The sequence below is a fragment of the Oreochromis aureus genome, linkage group 3, assembly GCF_013358895.1.
Source record: "Oreochromis aureus strain Israel breed Guangdong linkage group 3, ZZ_aureus, whole genome shotgun sequence".
Lineage (NCBI taxonomy): Eukaryota > Metazoa > Chordata > Actinopteri > Cichliformes > Cichlidae > Oreochromis > Oreochromis aureus.
The window spans coordinates 39,916,487-39,934,372 of NC_052944.1; the positions used below are offsets into that span (position 1 = coordinate 39,916,487).

At 41.3% G+C, this 17,886-nt stretch overlaps 1 protein-coding gene across 8 annotated transcripts; it reads left to right on the forward strand.

Moving 5' to 3' along the window:
* The first annotated feature begins 4,247 nt into the window (after window positions 1–4,247).
* Window positions 4,248–13,251, forward strand: LOC120439335 (zinc finger protein 99-like). Of its 8 annotated transcripts, none has more exons than XM_039610228.1 (3): window positions 4,249–4,387; window positions 4,514–4,630; window positions 9,222–13,251. In XM_039610228.1, the coding sequence occupies exons 2-3, from the start codon at window positions 4,615–4,617 to the stop codon at window positions 11,057–11,059; spliced, it is 1,854 nt and encodes a 617-aa protein (XP_039466162.1). In that variant the 5' UTR covers window positions 4,249–4,387; window positions 4,514–4,614; the 3' UTR covers window positions 11,060–13,251. The 8 variants fall into 8 exon arrangements, 7 of the variants coding, with proteins under 7 accessions (XP_039466167.1, XP_039466162.1, XP_039466161.1 ...); XM_039610227.1 differs by having other exon boundaries at window positions 4,517–4,630; XM_039610231.1 differs by having other exon boundaries at window positions 4,251–4,387; window positions 4,514–4,741.
* The last annotated feature ends 4,635 nt before the right edge of the window (window positions 13,252–17,886 follow it).

Here is a 17,886-nt window from a genome sequence, read left to right on the forward strand (position 1 = left end):
TCATTTGTAGAACTCAATGACAATGATGACTGCTGCTCAGTCCACCTTTCCCTGACATTGCTCTCTGCTTCTGGTTGTATTTTAGCCTTCTTAATGAAGAAATTCTAAATATTTTGAGATCTTTTCATTCTTCCTATTCTTTTATCTCTACTGGTTGGCCCTGAAGTAATAAAGCAAAAACTTGTGTCACAAACAGCAACTTTCCTGATGTATGACCTTGACTAGAAGTCAGGGATGTCAAATCCTGGCCCTCATGGACCCCTATCCTGCACGTTTTAGATGTTACCTATACCAACATAGCCAATTCAAATCAAATAATCCCCAAACACCTAGTTGTGCACAAGTCTGTAAATGATTCTTTAAATCATCTGTATTGAAGTATGGAAACATCTGAAACTGGGAGGACAGGGACTTTGAGAACCAGAACTGCACATCCCTCCATTTAACATGGCACAGCCATTTCATAGGGTGATTTACACTCTATTCATAAGATGGAGCTGGCAGATAGGATAAGTAATGAGAGAAATTAGCTAGACCGCACAGTGTAGTGTAAGTGCTGCCTTATGGTAAACTTTGGTAATATTTATGTATAAAGAACAACACTGGCTGATGATGAAATACAGTCATCTGGCATGGTGACACTGCCAGTATTAACCTGCACCAAATCTGCAGCTCCATACAGCAATGTTACGACTTGGATTATATCTTCTAACTCATAACTCTTATGCTAGCTCCCCCCAGTAGTCTACTCTCTGAAATATTTGACGGTTGCAATAATTCTTTAAGTGTTATTTTTTTCCTTGGTATTCTAATTTCACCAAAGTTTACTAAACTCAACAAACTTAATATTACTTACCGGGACATTTATTCTCTTCTCATTTTCTTTCACTGAAAAATTGTTTTCTGCAGTGTCGTCTTTCATGCTTGGCTCTTCTACCTTTGCTAACGTGATGCTCATAGTGCAGAAGCCGATGCTGGATTCACTTACACTCGGATATCTGACCTTCACTCTGAGAACATAATCGTACATTTGATATTTCATTGAATTTTATTGTTTGGGCTTCGGGGTGGCAACAGGGGTGGCCAGTCTGGTTGGTAGGGTGGCCTGTGCCCCCCCAGGCCACCCCGCTGGACACGCCACTGACACCTATCACCATCAACGGCGCTGCTGTGGAGAGAGTGAGCAGTTCTGGTTCCTTGGTGTACATCTGGCTGAGGATCTTATGTGGTCAGGACACATAAAAAAAACAGTGAAGAAGGCACAGCAGCGCCTCTTCTTTCTTGGGAGACTAAAAAGATTCGGCATGAACCAACGCATCCTCAGGACCTTCTATCGCTGTCCCATTGAGAGCATCCTCACTGGATGCATCACCACCTGGTATGACAACAGCACCACTTACAACCGCAAAGCTCTCCAGAGAGTAGTGCGGTGTTCTGAACGGATAATTGGAGGCGAGTTTCCCTCCCTCCAGAACATCTACAGGAAGCGGTGCCTGAGGAAAGCAGGGAGGATCATCAAGGACTCCAGTCACCCCAGTCATAAACTCTTCAGACTACTTCCATCGGGAAGGAGGTTCTGCAGCATCCGGTCCCGTACCAGCAGACTGAGAGAAGCTTTTTCCACCAGGCCATCAGACTGCTGAACACGTCATAGACACCTCACCCTCACTACTGGAACTTCAACATTATGCACTCCATACTGTATATAAATGCCACTTGTTTGCACATGTCCAACTACCAACTTCTGTATATTTTATATATTTTATGTTATTGTTTACTCTATTTCATTTGTAAAATATGTATACACACATACACACACACACACACACACACACACACACGCACACACACACACACGTGTAGGTATACATATTTAGTATACACATTCAGTAATGTGCATATACTCTTATATTGTACATATATTTATTCATATAAATCTCAGATTTAGCCATTCTTATATTTTGCTTGTTCTTATGGTATTGTATTTTTGCACACCTCTGTTGCTTGTGAATCTCACACACAAGAATTTCACAAGCATGTACTGTACCAGTGTACCTGCACATGTGATGTGACAATAAAAGTGATTTGATTTGACAACTTTACTGATTTGACAATCAGTAATATTTTTGTCATATATGTAAGGTTCTATTCAACCTGAGAATTCTATTCTCTGAGATCCCAGCGCAGATACTGAAGGACCCGTCCCATCCTGGCAACAAACTGTTCCAACTTCTGCAATCCGGTAGAAGGTTCCGCATCATCCGGGCAAGGACAGAGAGACTCAAGAGGAGCTTCTATCCCCAAGCCATCCGGGCCCTAAACTAAACCAACCCCCCCCCCCCACACACACACACACACAAAAATGTTTATATTGTCTATTCTATAAAATAGTCAGATTGTCTATTCTTATTTAATTCAGTTATTGTACAGAATTCACCTGCTTGCTGCTACTACTGCACATTCACTTAATGTATATACTATATATATAATGTTCTCCACCCCCCCCCCATGTCGAGGAGTGTGTCAGATTATATTTCACTGGGTGTTATACTTGTATAACTATGCATGTGACAAATAAAGAACCTTGAACCTTGAACCTTAAAGTTCTCCACAACCCTGATAATGAACTAATCATTTGCTTCAGGTGTGTTGAAACAGGGTGATACCTAAAACCCGCAGGACACCGGCCTTCGAGGCCTGGAGTTCGACACCCCTGACTTAGACAGCCATGACATGATTCACACCTGCTGGCTAAAGAAGCTAAATGCACTCCGTGAGCATCAGGTAGCACAAAGAAGCAGTTTCTGCCGAAGGAAGGAAAATCCTCATTTTCAAGGATCTCTAGAAGGGAGCAGTCCCATCCAACTACAAGCCAATAATCTGCCTCAGCGTCAAAGCATTTAAGATAAATGGGCATTGTTAAAATCCCAGTTCTTTTAATCTTTGGGCTGAAGGAAGGACAATACTCGGTGTATCAATGCTCAATCAACAATATTTTATTTCCATACAATTCAACACTTAAGAGCATAAGAACGTCCGGACGGGAGAGATGCTTGCAGAGGGTCACAGCATGTCTCAAAATGGTGGCAGATTTCACAGCCTCTTATAGCTTCTGGCGACCCCCACCTAGTCATAAAAGTTACATCTTCACATGTTTTTCTAATTCTTAGCGAGACTGGCTCCTGACCTTGGCTCTCTGTTTTTCTACACTAAAGAAGGTGGGGGCATGGAATGTGGTCTATCTCCCCTGTCCTAGACACAGAGTCTCCTGCATACAACCTTACTTTTTATGATTCAGCAGTAAAGCATGTCAAGAAAACAGTGTAAGACATTCACAGCAGATCAAGGATACAGAGTGATGCACACTTATCTAATGAACTACAAAATGATTATATTCTTTTAACCCAAAAGTATAATGGGGACTAACCTACCTACACAGCACACAGTCTAAACTAAAGGATAATATATGTCCCACAGCTGTTACCATAACTCAGCTACCTTGACTATGGGCATAAAATAACATATGTTTTACTAATGATCTCACAGCATCTAGCTTAATGCAGATGTTGGGCACAGAAAAGAATTGGGAAAAACACTATAGAGACAAAAAAGAATCAGCTACTGCTAAGTAGAGCAGTAGCTGTCTTGGATTGACAACATTATGAATGAAATGTTCTTTGTTTGGATGCTTCCCGCCCCCTTTCCCTTTTGACAGGTTGTGTTTGAGACTCCGCAGCAGCAGCAAGCAGTCTCAAACACATAAAGTGAATGCAAGGGCCCTCAGTGCCCCACTGAGGGCCCTTGCATTCACTTTTCCTGAATATGTGTGAAATAGAATTTAGAAAACACAAATGATGCAAATTATAAGTCTATATCATAATGTCTGGTGTTTTGTGTTTGTTGGTTTGTTTTTATTATGTTTTACTTTGCGAGCTGGTTATTAGTGGCATGGTGTGAATGACCATAAAATTGTATATGCAGGAAAAATTACAAGATATTGTTTCATCTCATTATAGGGTGTCTTCCTCTCTCTGCTGTTCACGTTTATTAAAATGAAAAAAAAAAAAAAAAAGACAATCTTGATGGGAGGGGCAATGGGGGAGCCTCAAATTTTAGAGCTGGAACGCAAATATGCAAAACAAGCTACAAAAAGCAGTCAAATTGATATAATGATACTATTCACTAAAGGAGAATTGAAACAGTAATTAAAAAAATCAAGTGAAGATGGCAGAACAGTAAAGATGAAAGAATTCGCAGGAAGTTAGTGTCCCCTATTAACACTCCTGTGCAGGTGGTGGCGGTAATGCACCAGAAACGCTGTTGCCAATCGACATTAAACAAGAAGAAGTAGCAGCGCTTGTAAAAAGCAGAACTTGGCCGTAAGGAGGTAAGAGTATAACTACAGTCATCAAACGTTTTATCTTCTACGAGGACCTTTAGTTTTTTAAGCCGTCTAAGGCAAAGATCGTGTGGCTGTGCTGAGCTTCCTTAATGCTTCTCCTCTGGTCTCCAGCAGATCGCGTTTCTGTTTCTGATGCGTGTTTGGAAAGATATACGCTCTCGTTGATCGTTGTAAACAAAGAACGTGTACTTGTGCTGACTGACGGGAGTAACATGCCGGAAAGAGGAGGTCAGTGAGCCCACTGTCTCTACTAGTCCTAGTCCAGTTATAAAATCGGCGCGCTTGCCTCCTTCTCCCCTGGTGGATCTTTCATTCGGGTTACTCAGAGAGGGATCCACAGTGAGTAAATTATAACTGCATTGGTTGCCTAACTCCATAATTGTCTACAGGGTTTCTCTCTTAGCTAATTTGTGTTTTCGTTTGTACCTTCTGTTTATTCTCTGTCGGTTACTTTATTCCCTCTGATGATCGCTGACAGCTTATTTTGTTAATAGTATTACATCCTCTGCACAACGTAGAAGATCTTCTTTTGACCTGGAAAAGAAAAAGCCCTCTTGAAAGTAATGAAATCTTAGTAAGTAAGAAAAACTGGGAACAACCCCAGGTTTCTTTTCAGCGCTGCAGCCAGGCTGAGCCAAGTGTACTGTTTGTCTTTCTGTCTTAGTACAGCACTGGTCAAATGTTTGGACACAGCTTCTCATTTATTGCCTTTTCTTTCGTTTCATGACTGTTTACATTGTAGATTCTCACTGAAGGCATCAAAACTATAAATGAAGACATATGAAGTAAACAAAAAAATGAAAATAACTCATGCCTTATATTCTAGATTCTAGTGTTATGAAATCAGTTTCACCCCGGTTCTTTTTTATTCCTCGGGCATCCAGAGATGGCACCGGACTCAGTAGTCATTTCACAAAACCTTTATTCATCTTCATTCATCTTCAGTTAAGCATGCATCTTCTAGAAGGGAAGACGTGCAAGGCCGGTGTCCCTCTGCAAATCTTCACTCCTTTGTCTGTGAAACATAGTTTTGTAGAAGCGACCCCATCATAAAACCCCCATGGTGTCCTGCAAACTCTGTGTCTGTGTGTGAATGCACGAGCATGTGAGTGCCTGTGTGCGTGTACCTGTGTGTATGTGTAAGTGCACGTGAGTGAGTGAGTATGCATGTAGGTGTGGGTGCGTCGTAACAGTCAAAGCACTGTGTGTGTGTGTGTGTTAGGGCTGGGTGATATGGCCTAAAATCCATATCGCGGTATAATTTGAAGCACGTGCGGTAACGATATATATCGCGATATATTCTTTTCTTCTGTATAACGTATTTTCCACATTATAAGGCACACTTAAAATCCTTTAATTTTCTCAAAAATCGAGTGTGCCTTATGTATGAATTCTGGTTGTGCTTACTGACCTCAGACCGATTTTGGCGTGCAGAAATCTGTTAAAAAATGTTTTAGTACAACTTCGCACTGCTTGATGGATTGTCAGAGCACTACGGCTGCCATAGTGAGGAGCTTCGTGGAGTAATCTGGGTCCAAAACTCCGTCCACTTCAGCTTCCAAAGTCAAACAAACTCTGAGAGTTAAAAACGGTCTAAATTCTTTCATCTTTAATAAAATCATCAGCGTTGCTGCTTTACCAGGTGTAACAATTAAGTTTAACATCCAGGCATCCATGAAAAAAGAATTTATTAAATTTAACGGAGTTAGAAGTTAACAGGAAGTTAGCCCGCTAGTTTCCACCTAAACATGACATACCATGTTCTGACAGAGAGTTTTCAAACTAATTAAAACATACAGCTCTGCTATCACTTCCGACATAAATGAAGACAGAAAACTAAACAGCAGTGGCGTTTGCAGGGTTACTGAAGTTGGACTACCTGGTAGAGCAGGGTGATATGACCAAAAATATTTATCACGATATACATTTGAAAATTTGCAATAACGATATAACTGACACTAGACAAAATACTTTACAACTCCACAGCTTTATTAATGCAAAAAAAACCCCAACCCATCAATGTATTTTCACTTAAACAAGCAGCTGTTTTTTGCATTAAAGTTATATAAAAATTTAACAGTGCAAATTCCTTGCTGACAGTTTAACCAAAAGGCATTTCCAGTGGAAATTGGCCGACATATCCTCAGCATAACCATGTAGAATATCCACAAAACTTAAAAAGAGGTTATACACACGCAATGCGGTAATATTATGTTGAAGCACAGTACGTATCACTCCGCGAGGCTCTTGCCTACGATAGCCGTAATGCTCTGACAATCCATCAAGCGGTGTGGCTTCGTAGCTTAGCAAAGTCGTACTAAAACATTTGACAGATTTTCGAGCGTCGTGTACCACATAAAATCATTTCGAGGTGAGTAAACACAACCAGAATTCATACATAAGGCACACGGGATTATAAGGGGCACTGTCAATTTTCAGAAAAATCAAAGGATTGATTTTAAGTGTGCCGTATTTTCCAAAAAACACGGTAATAACGACGGCCCGCTTGCATGCTCTACCAAAAATAGTGCTTTGTTGTGTATCTGACGGACGAAAGCCAAACCAGTTCCACACCACTGAAGTTGCAGCATTTTTACAAACCAATTCTGGTTCATCCATTTCATTCAATGATGCGCTTTCGCCCTTCTCATTCTCTGTCGCCGCCATGCTTTTTCCGCCATGTGCATATGAAAACAAAGGCACTGCGCATGCGTGTTTTACCCATATTCTATCGCGATAATTCATTTTCTTATCGTTGCCCAACATTATACTGGTATTACCGTGAATGGTATAATATGGCCCAGCCCTACTACCTGGTATATAATCTTGTGCTACATGATTGCTAGCGACACAGCTACGTTAGCATAACATTAGCACAGTAAAGCTGGAGGATGAACGCCAACTCGATAAAAGTTAACGTGACGGATTCTATGCAGTTGCATAGCAGGATGCTATACACGGGCCAAACTTCAGTCAGGAGCACAACCGAGATTATTCATCCACAATACGAGGTTAGTTATTAATGTACTGCAACAACATGGGAATAGTACAGCTGCGAGAGAATTCAACATTAATGAATCAATGTTACGGAAGTGGAGGAAGCGCTGTTTTTGGCTTTCCCCATATTTCAAAAGTGCTTCATCTCTTTGCTATGACTGTCGTCTGGCATAATTTGCAGATGATAATGGTTGTAGCCGCTGCGATGCGATGCCAAAACAGGCGCAGCTTGATGACATCATCAACATGCGCTATCGCGGTAGAGCGGTATAGTCAAAATCTCTATTGTTGGCCAAATTTATATCGTTTCTATCGTCCACCCCTAGTGTGTGTCTGTATACGTGACTTCCTGCCGGTCATAAAAGTAATCTCCCTTTCAGACCAAAGTTATCCAGTTACAAACACTGAGACCCCCACCCAGGTATCCCCTGGGAAATTTCCACTCAACATTAACTTCTCTTTGTCTTACTTTCACAGTTCAAAGTGGGGGAGGGCCTCCTAGAAATCTACTCCTAAATTCATGACACACTCAGGCCTTTATTGCATCCAGGGCAGTGCCAGTGTCTCTACAATAATTCTACATCCTATCTAACACATTCCTAAACTCTAAAATAAGCTACACATATCTTCACTAGCCACCCTTTGTTTTGATTACTGCCTTGCACACTCTTGGCATCCCTTGATGAGCTTCACGAGGTAGTCACCTGAAATGGTTTTCCAACAGTCTTGAGCACTTGCTAGCCCTTTTGGTCCATTTGATCCCAAACTATCTGGATTGGGTTTAGGTTTAGGTCAGGTTACTGTGGAGTCCAGGCTGTCTGGTGTAGCTCTCCATCATTCTCCTTGGTCAAATTAGCCCTTACACAGCCTGGAGGTGTGTTTGGGGTCATTGTCCTGTTGAAAAATAAATGATGGTGCAACTAAACACAAACCAGATGGGGCGGCATGTTGCTGCGGGATGCTGTAGTAGCCATGCAGGTTTAGCGTGCATTCAATTTTGAATAAATCCCCAACAATGTCACAAGCAAAGCACCTCCACACCATCCCACCTCCTCCATGTTTCACAGTGTGAACCGTTCACCTTTTCTGCTTTGCTCAACGACACAGTGGGTGGAACCAAACATCTCAAATTTTGACTCATCAGACCAGATTTTCACTGGTCTAATGTCCATTCCCTGTGTTTCTTGGCCCAAACAAATGTCTTCTGATTGTTGCTTTTCCTTAGTAGTGGTTTCTTAGCAGCTATTTGACCATAAATGGCTGATTCACAAAGTCTCCTCTCAACAGGTGATGTAGAGATATGTCTGCTACTGGAACTCTGTGTGGCATTTCTCTAGGCTTTAACCAGAGGTGCTGTGATTTCTGAGGCTGGTGACTCAGATAAATTTATCGTCAGCAGCAGAGGTGACTCTTGGTCTTCCTTTCCTGGGGCGGTCATCATGTGAGCCACTTGTTTGTTTGTTAGCGATTGATGTTTTTTGCGACTGCGCTTGGCGACTACATCATGAAGCTCATTGAGAGAAGGCCAAGGGATTGCGGCGCTGTCAACAAAGGAAAGGGTGGCTACTTTTAGATGTCTAAAATATAAGATATATTTAGAGTTATCTTTTTTCTTTGCTAAATAATTCACATATATCTTTTCATATGTTTAATGTCTTCTGTTTGTGTCTACAATGTGTCTCTATATACGTTTTTTTAACCATTTAACGATGTTAAACTGAAACTGAATTTAAGGTTTTAAGAGTGTATCGTAATCTGTACACTTTGCAGGTTTTGTCGTTCTATAACTACATGTCACTGTTTTGATTCTTTGTCATTATAGGAAAAAGAAGGGAAAGCATCAAACAAAACAATAACCAACCAGTTCCAGCAAGTACAGATGAACCAGTTGTGAACCGGATGGAAAAGACTTTTACCACTATGAAGCAGCCCAGAAGACGCCAGAGCATTGACAGTGGAGACAAAAGCTTCACATGCGATCAGTGTGGAAAGACCTTTACTCAGAGTGGCAGCTTAAAACAACATCAGCTCATCCACACTGGATTTAAGCCATTCAGCTGTGATCAGTGTGGAAAGGCTTTCACCTGGAGTAGCAGTTTAAAACATCATCAGGTCATCCACACTGGATTTAAACCATTCAGCTGTGATCAGTGTGGAAAGACTTTCACTTCGAAAAATAATTTAAAAAGACATCAGCTCATCCACACTGGATTTAAATCATTCAGCTGTGATCAGTGTGGAAAGACTTTCACCTGGAGTAGCAGTTTAAAACAACATCAGCTCATCCACGCTGGATTTAAACCATTTAGCTGTGATCAGTGTGGAAAGTCTTTCACTTCCAAAAATAAGTTAAAAGGACATCAGGTCATCCACACTGGATTTAAATCATTCAGCTGTGATCAGTGTGGAAAGACTTTCACTGGGAGTAGCAGTTTAAAACAACATCAGCTCATCCACACTGGATTTAAACCATTTAGCTGTGATCAGTGTGGAAAGACTTTCACTGGGAGTAGCGGTTTAAAACGACATCAGGTCATCCACACTGGATTTAAATCATTCAGCTGTGATCAGTGTGGAAAGACTTTCACCTGGAGTAGCAGTTTAAAACAACATCAGCTCATCCACACTGGATTTAAACCATTTAGCTGTGATCAGTGTGGAAAGACTTTCACTAGGAGTAGCAGTTTAAAACAACATCAGGTCATCCACACTGGATTTAAATCATTCAGCTGTGATCAGTGTGGAAAGACTTTCACTGGGAGTAGCAGTTTAAAACAACATCAGGTCATCCACACTGGATTTAAATCATTCAGCTGTGATCAGTGTGGAAAGACTTTCACTGGGAGTAGCGGTTTAAAACGACATCAGCTCATCCACACTGGATTTAAACCATTCAGCTGTGATCAGTGTGGAAAGACTTTCACTGGAAGTAGCGGTTTAAAACAACATCAGCTCATCCACACTGGACTTAAACCATTCAGCTGTGATCAATGTGGAAAGACTTTCACCTGGAGTAGCGGTTTAAAACAACATCAGCTCATCCACACTGGACTTAAACCATTCAGCTGTGATCAGTGTGGAATGGCTTTTACTCAGAGTGGCAGCTTAAAACAACATCAGCTCATCCACACTGGATTTAAACCATTCAGCTGTGATCAGTGTGGAAAGACTTTCACCGGGAGTAGCAGTTTAAAACAACATCAGCTCATCCACACTGGATTTAAACCATTCAGCTGTGATCAGTGTGGAAAGACTTTCACTGGGAGTAGCGGTTTAAAACAACATCAGCTCATCCACACTGGATTTAAACCATTCAGCTGTGATCAGTGTGGAAAGACTTTCACTGGGAGTAGCGGTTTAAAACAACATCAGCTCATCCACACTGGATTTAAACCATTCAGCTGTGATCAGTGTGGAAAGGCTTTTGCACTCAAGAATAGGTTAATAAATCATAAACTAATCCACCCAATCATCCATCCATCTTCTTCCGCTTTATCCGTGGCTGGAACGCGGGGTTGGATCGCGGGGAACACCATGGTGTTCCCAGGCCAGCCGAGAGATATAATCTCCCCAGTGTGTTCTGAGTCTGCCTCGGGGCCTCCTCCCAGTGGGACATGCCTAGAACACCTCACTCAGGAGGCATCCTTGTCAGATGCCTGAATCACCTCAACTGGCTCCTTTCGATGTGGAGGAGCAGCGGCTCTGCGACTCTGAGCCCCTCCCGGATGGCTGAAGGAGTAACAGATGGGTTGAAGGTGGGGATGGGATTACATCAATTCTGAGCCCCTTTTTGTTTTCATTAGCGATGGACAGACTGACATTCGAGGTCAGTTAAGAGTCTCTGTTGAATATCTTGTTTGCAGATGACATTGTAATCTATAGTAGGAATAGGAATCAGGTGTAAGAGAACCTGGAGAGGTGGAGGTATGCTCTGGAGAGAAGAGAAATGAAGGGAAGGGAAATAACATGCCTATCTTAAGCTGGCAGCCAGCATGTAGAAAGACTTTCTCTGAATTGTTGATATTAGTTTCTTACATTTTCTGATTTTTAATCAAATAGTCTTTTCAGAAACTCCTGATTGTTGTTTCATAAATGTAATGGCCATTTACTAGAAACCGAAATTAAACCCATGATTAAGAGTGTTAAGGAATAAACAGATATTCTTTGTGCTTATTTTCTGATTATATTGGTTTTTGTACTTTGTAGTAAGGTCTGTGAGGAAAACTAGGTCAGAGGGTGACTGGTCGCCTTGGCAACAGAGACTTCAGCAAGGAGAAGTTAAAAAACAGGAAGCTAGGGTAGAGCTTCATAGGCATATTAATAAAACACAGGAAACCAGACAGAAAAGCGGAACTAGTAACACAGAAGGAGTTGTTTATATCGAAACTATGTGTGTCTGACGTATAGCAGAGCTATAAACAGAATTTAATAAGAGGCCACGATGCACCAAAGGTTAGAAATCTATGCACGCATCACAAAAGAAACTGTTCATTGAAGATCGAATTGAGGAAAAGTTTGTCACGTTAAAGTCACGCAAATGTTGAATTTATCTGTTCTGTGCAAACATCTATGTAATCTTGCAGACCAAGCATTATTGTCATCATGTGATCACAAAGAGAATCAGAGCATCTGAACAGATTGCCTTCTAGGTCAATCTGAAAGACCTGTTGCTGTTTAACAACAAAATTTAGTAGTTTTAAATGATTTCTGTTGTCTTAAAACTTGATGTGGGTCTGTTTTGTTGCATGATGAGAAAAAGAAACCTGTCTTATTTTATTTTGCATCAAAAATGTTTTTTTATTGTATTTCATCAGTTTATCATTTTGACCAAAGGTATGTGTAAAATTAAATGTATCCTATAATTATTAAGATATAGAAAAATTATAATGTATATTTCTTATTTTCTGTGAACTTATTTACACATTACTTAAAAGTTATGTCTCTATAATCCTTTTTTGTATTTTCTCTGTAAGAAACCGACTTGCTAACCCTTTATTCCAGTGTACCTACTGTTAAGTATTTGTGCATAAATATAATTAAAATGCCATTTCAAAGAGAATAATTGAAATTTCATATAATTACAGTGGAATTGCAGCATTTATCACAGGACCACACTTACAATCCAAATCCCCCTGTAACTGTATTGTCATGTGCCATGTGCAGTGTAATAGGGCAGCCTTTTGCGGCTGGATTTATTATGAGGCAGCCAAGACAAGTATAGTTGAACACGGGGTATTTATTTACCATACAGCTCACAAACAATCCACTGCATCTAATAACAACTGACAGTCTTAAATACTTTCAGCTGTCACAGATTAAAGCATTATTCTATTAACAGGTGATTTCTCAAATCCTAACCTTCCACCACATTATATAATACATCAACTTTAATAAAAATATATATGAATACATTTTCATATTAATAAATATTTTACACTTTATCCTTAAACCATACCCCTTATTGTAAAAACATCAAAAAAACCCAAGCAGAAAAGATTTCCCATCCTCCTTTAACCCATGGCCTCTCCTGGAACCTTTAAATGTGTCTGGACCCCCAGGAAAACATTTGCCCAAACACCCTGGAGTGAACACGGGAAAGAAAGGTGAGTAATAACATCTTACGGTCACTTCTTTGCACCAAAGACTTTCACACACACTAGCATTAGTTATCCTTACTGGTAAACCTTATTTGCTCTCAATCACAAACGGTCTTCTTCACAGAAAACCACCACATTTATTGATGAGGAGCAGGATCTAGAACAGGGGTGGGCACCGAGGGCCGGTGTCCCTGCAGGTTTTACATGTGTCCTTGAACCAACACAGCTGATTTAAATGGCTAAATTATCTCCTCAACATGTCCTGATGTTCTCCAGAGGCCTGGTAACGAACTAATCATGTGATTCAGGTATGTTGACCCAAGGTGAGATCTAAAACCTGCAGGGACACCGGCCCTCGGGGCCTGGAATTGCCCACCCCTGATCTAGAACAAAGGCTACCAACTGATTTTAAAATACACAATAAATACTCAATGGAAAATTCAACTTGTGTGCAAATGTTCTTCCTGTGCTAGGCTTAAAGTGCGATGCTGAATAAAGTGCTAGATAAGGTGCTTTTAATAAAGTGAAAGGTGCTCCTAAAGTGCTATAGAAACTATAATATAAGTGGTAGTAAGGGAGTCCTCTTCATTACATGCAGTAAAGCCACTATTAGAGTACATCGTCTGGACCATTTCTCACCACAAATGCACCACAGTGGCTTCACCACATTTTGTACTTGACGATATACCATTGTTGAGCCAGTGGTTAGCATTCTGCCTGTGTTCGGTGTGTTCACTTTTGCCTTCCATATCCTGTTAGTCTGTATTACTTACAGCGGCATTCCCTCCTATTGTTATCATGTGTGTATTTAAGTCCTGTGTCCTCCTCTGCTCATTCTTGTGTAACGCCCGTTAGCGCCGTTTCCCTGCGCTCCACCTTTGTACTTCCAGTTCTAGTGTTTTATTGTTGTTGGGTTTTTTTTTTTAGTATTGTTGTATTTTGTTTGAGTACTTTTTTTCCTACAGCAATAAAGGTGGCTCTTTGAGTTTATTACCCTGTCTGTGACTCCTGTGTCGTGCCTCCCACTTAGTACCATCATGACAATACTAACTCAAGACAACTGTATTCTGATGTGATGTCGTCTCTAAATAAACATTATGGAAAACCACACCAGTTGGCTGTGAGATGTAAAGCAGAAATGATGGAAGCCCCGAACATCCACATGAATTACACGAGTCTTTAAGGGGCTTGCATGCATGTGTGCGCAGGCACTACTGGTAATGCTTGAGCAGCCTGGAAACAGTGGCCATGTTGAGCTTCAGTGTGGGTTGCTGCTAGCTAAAGCTATCATAAGATATAAGAACTGAGTTCAAAAGATAACTGTACTGTAGGTTCTTTTAACGAGAGAAGACAAATGTGCTCCAATTATACTTTTTCCCAATTTATTATCAAAACGGTTAGAATTTCAAATTAGTTTTACATGGTGCCATGGACCTCTTTTTACTGGCTGAGGGACAATAGGCTGTCACAAAAAGGCAGTAAACACTTTTTTACTATATGTGATAAAGAGTCTGCTAAGGTGAAAAATTTATTTCTTCTATAATTTTCCAAGCATCTCCTTATTTGGAGATGACCCTTTTGCAAGCAACGCTGCCATTACCGTGACAAATGCGTCTTGTGCTCCAGTCTAGCAAGACAGGGGAAGAGTGCATTAAATAAGAGCAGATTTATGGCTGAGGCCACATTGCTGTGAGGGTGTCCTCTCAATGTTTATGTTTGCCAGTGAATCCAAGTGAATCCAAGACTATACAACTATACACTGTTTAGAATAAAACACAAAATAGAAATATGTGATGCTAATTATGCGATATAAGCCTTAAAGGTAAAAATAAATCCCAGCAATACCCTCAACATATCCACATCCCCACAGTTGTTAGACTATGAGCTGGGGATACAGAAATCTGTGTTTGAAATCCTCGGAGATGCTGGTAAAGCAGATAGGGTCCCACAGAAAGGCCAAATAACTCCACAATCATTCTCCACGGTGCAGATCTGCCAGGAGGTGTCACCAGACTGCAGTTCCCTTCACCATCAAGCAGCAACCACAGGAGCTACAAGTGTATTGTCCTTACTGCTCCAGTAATATCTGATGCAGTGAGACAACTTTTGTCAACACGCGATATTGGATCATGGATTTTCCAGATATCTGACACCCCGTGAAGATATATGAACGGCTGAAAGAGTTGCCTCTGACAGCATTAAGTCAGTTTCCGCTTGTGGTCCTGATTTTCTACTATTGTCCACATCTCATTACCCTAATGGAGCCAGTGCATGTGGTGCCACCAGTTGGACCAGCTACAAGTGGCAGGTCCACCCTTTTGGTACTACCTGTCGCACATGTTGTGCGACCTTTGCGTTACAAATATGTGTGAATGTTGTAAAAGCACTGTGACTGAAAAAGAGAAGCGCAAATTTAGGGAAATTGTGCCGTAACCACATATTGCGAGGAGTGCCGTTTCCCTGTGAATTTTTCTCTTTTTTTTTGAGAAAAGAAAAACAGTTATAAACTCCTCTCTAAAAACACAGAGCTTAACAGTGAAGTTATGGTCCTGCAGATACCTATAAACACTTTGTCATTGATGTAAGAGGACCGAAAAGAGCTGAAATTTAAGAGTAAAACAAAATATGTTAATTGAGTAATTTGATTTATTCTGACCTAGAAAATTATTTTCTGCCTGCTTTTTTTGTCACCAACATTTGGTCTCCTCTTGGCATTATAACTACATTGGTTGCCTAACTCTATAACTGTTTACAGTGTTTCTCTCTCTTAGCTATTTTTTTTTCCGTTTGTTCCTTGCGTTTAACGTCTCGATTTGTCTTCCTGGAGCTTCCAGAATTTCAGGACTTAAATGTTTAATCATTTGAGTTCAGCTATTTGTTTTACTTCTGTGGCAGGATTAATGTTATTTCTCGGTTCAACCCACTTTCGGCCTGGCGTATTAGGGGGGCGCTAGTATAAATAGTGGCCATTTGAGCATTCCTGGATCGCTACCTGTGATCTCCTTTTTGGTCACCTGACTTCCCTTGGTGTTGCAGAGATCATTTGCGGGTTACCCTTCTGAAGCCTCCATCGAGGCTGGTCGTAGCTGTAGAAGCCTCCTATGAGCCACTCTGCTCATGATTCATGACGCTGTTTACTCGGAAGTGTGGGCCTTAGTTTTACAGAACGCTACGCTAACTGAAGTGCTGCTGCTTTGCTTTTGCCGTCTGTTCCTGTTCCTCTGCTGACAGTTTAGACAAATCAATTCCTTTCATCTGATCCTGCACAGTAGGAGTGGCAGTGTGAGATGCCATTGTTGCTACGTTAGGGGGTATTTCTGTCACACCAGCAGGCAAACTGACCACGTAAACATCCTCCAGGGCCCCTATAACTGTCCTGGGATGAAGCAAAACCGCCGTGGTCCCTACTTTAACAACTGGTATGTATGCAGTACCTCTAACCACTCGAACCAATGCAGGGGACGCTAAAAGTCCAGCAGGCAAATTAACATCATTGGGTTCAAATAACACGGTGGCACCTGAATATTGCTCAGAACAGGTGGCGGCCACCATTTTCATTACACCACATGCGCATGCACAAGGGGTTTAGGGGCCTCTGTGACAGAGCCCAAACTAAACAATGCTTCACCATATTGCCCAAAAAGCTCGTGGTAACACTTCCGAATCACATGCATCCCTAATACACCCGGAACCGTAGAAGGTCCTGCACCTGGGGGATCTTTAATGATCAACACACTACACTGTGGAATAAACTTACCACAGAGCTCTACACCTAGCTCTATATAGCCAAGGTAGGGAATAGACAAAACATTAGCCGCTTTAAGCTGCATCCAATGACAAGCTTGGAGACGCTCTTGACCCAAGGACTCAAAATGCTGGCGGAAAAAGCTTTCAGTAATGGTAGACACCAGAATTCAATTCAATTCAATTTTATTTATGTAACGCCAAATCACAACAAAAGTCGTCTCAAGGCGCTTCATAGATACAGAGAAAAACCCAACAATCATATGACCCCCTATGAGCAAGCACTTTTGCGACAGTGGGAAGGAAAAACTCCCTTTTAACAGGAAGAAACCTCCGGCAGAACCATGCTCAGGGAGGGGCGGGGCCATCTGCTGCAACCGGTTGGGGTGAGAGAAGGAAGACAGGATAAAAGACATGCTGTGTAAGAGAGACAGAGGTTAATAACAGATATGATTTGTTAAGAGATTTCCCACTTCTATTCATATGTTATTGAAAGTTTATCTCTAATTTCAGTGTTAATAGTTGTTTACCCATTTATTCTTTCCATTTAATCGTATTTTACTGCTTCACTAGAAGTGAAGCTGAAGTAAAGACAAAAGCATAGTGTTCTCAGATATGATTCACCCAGTACATCTCCTCTGTACCTGGCTCTCTACGAGCCGTTTCACTCCCAGGAAGGGGAGAGCAGGACGTTCTTATCTATACACTCCCAAATACCAAGAGGGCCCATTCTTCAGAATCACACACACACTCTGAGATCACACACACACACACACATACTCTGAAACGCTATAAATAAAGAACTGCCGCATACGCTGGTTGTGAGCCTGAGACAGCAGCGCTCACCCAGCGTGCGCACGTTGTTACCATCTAAACTGTCTTGAGTGTCTTTATTTCGCCTGAAGAATGTCTTGTTTAAATATTTACTCCTTACATTTATTTGGTCCTTCGAGCCAACAGAGTGACCTCGTCGTTTCCTGGATTCGTGAACCCACGCTGCAAAGTCTGTCGCGACAGCCTGTTTCTAGTGAAACAGTAAAGACCAACTACGTGAATTCGCCGTTGGCCAGCGTTTTTTAGCAAGAGGTCCACGATCCCAGGGAGCGAGGAGGATTCTCTCTGACCGGCATTTTCATCCGAACCAGG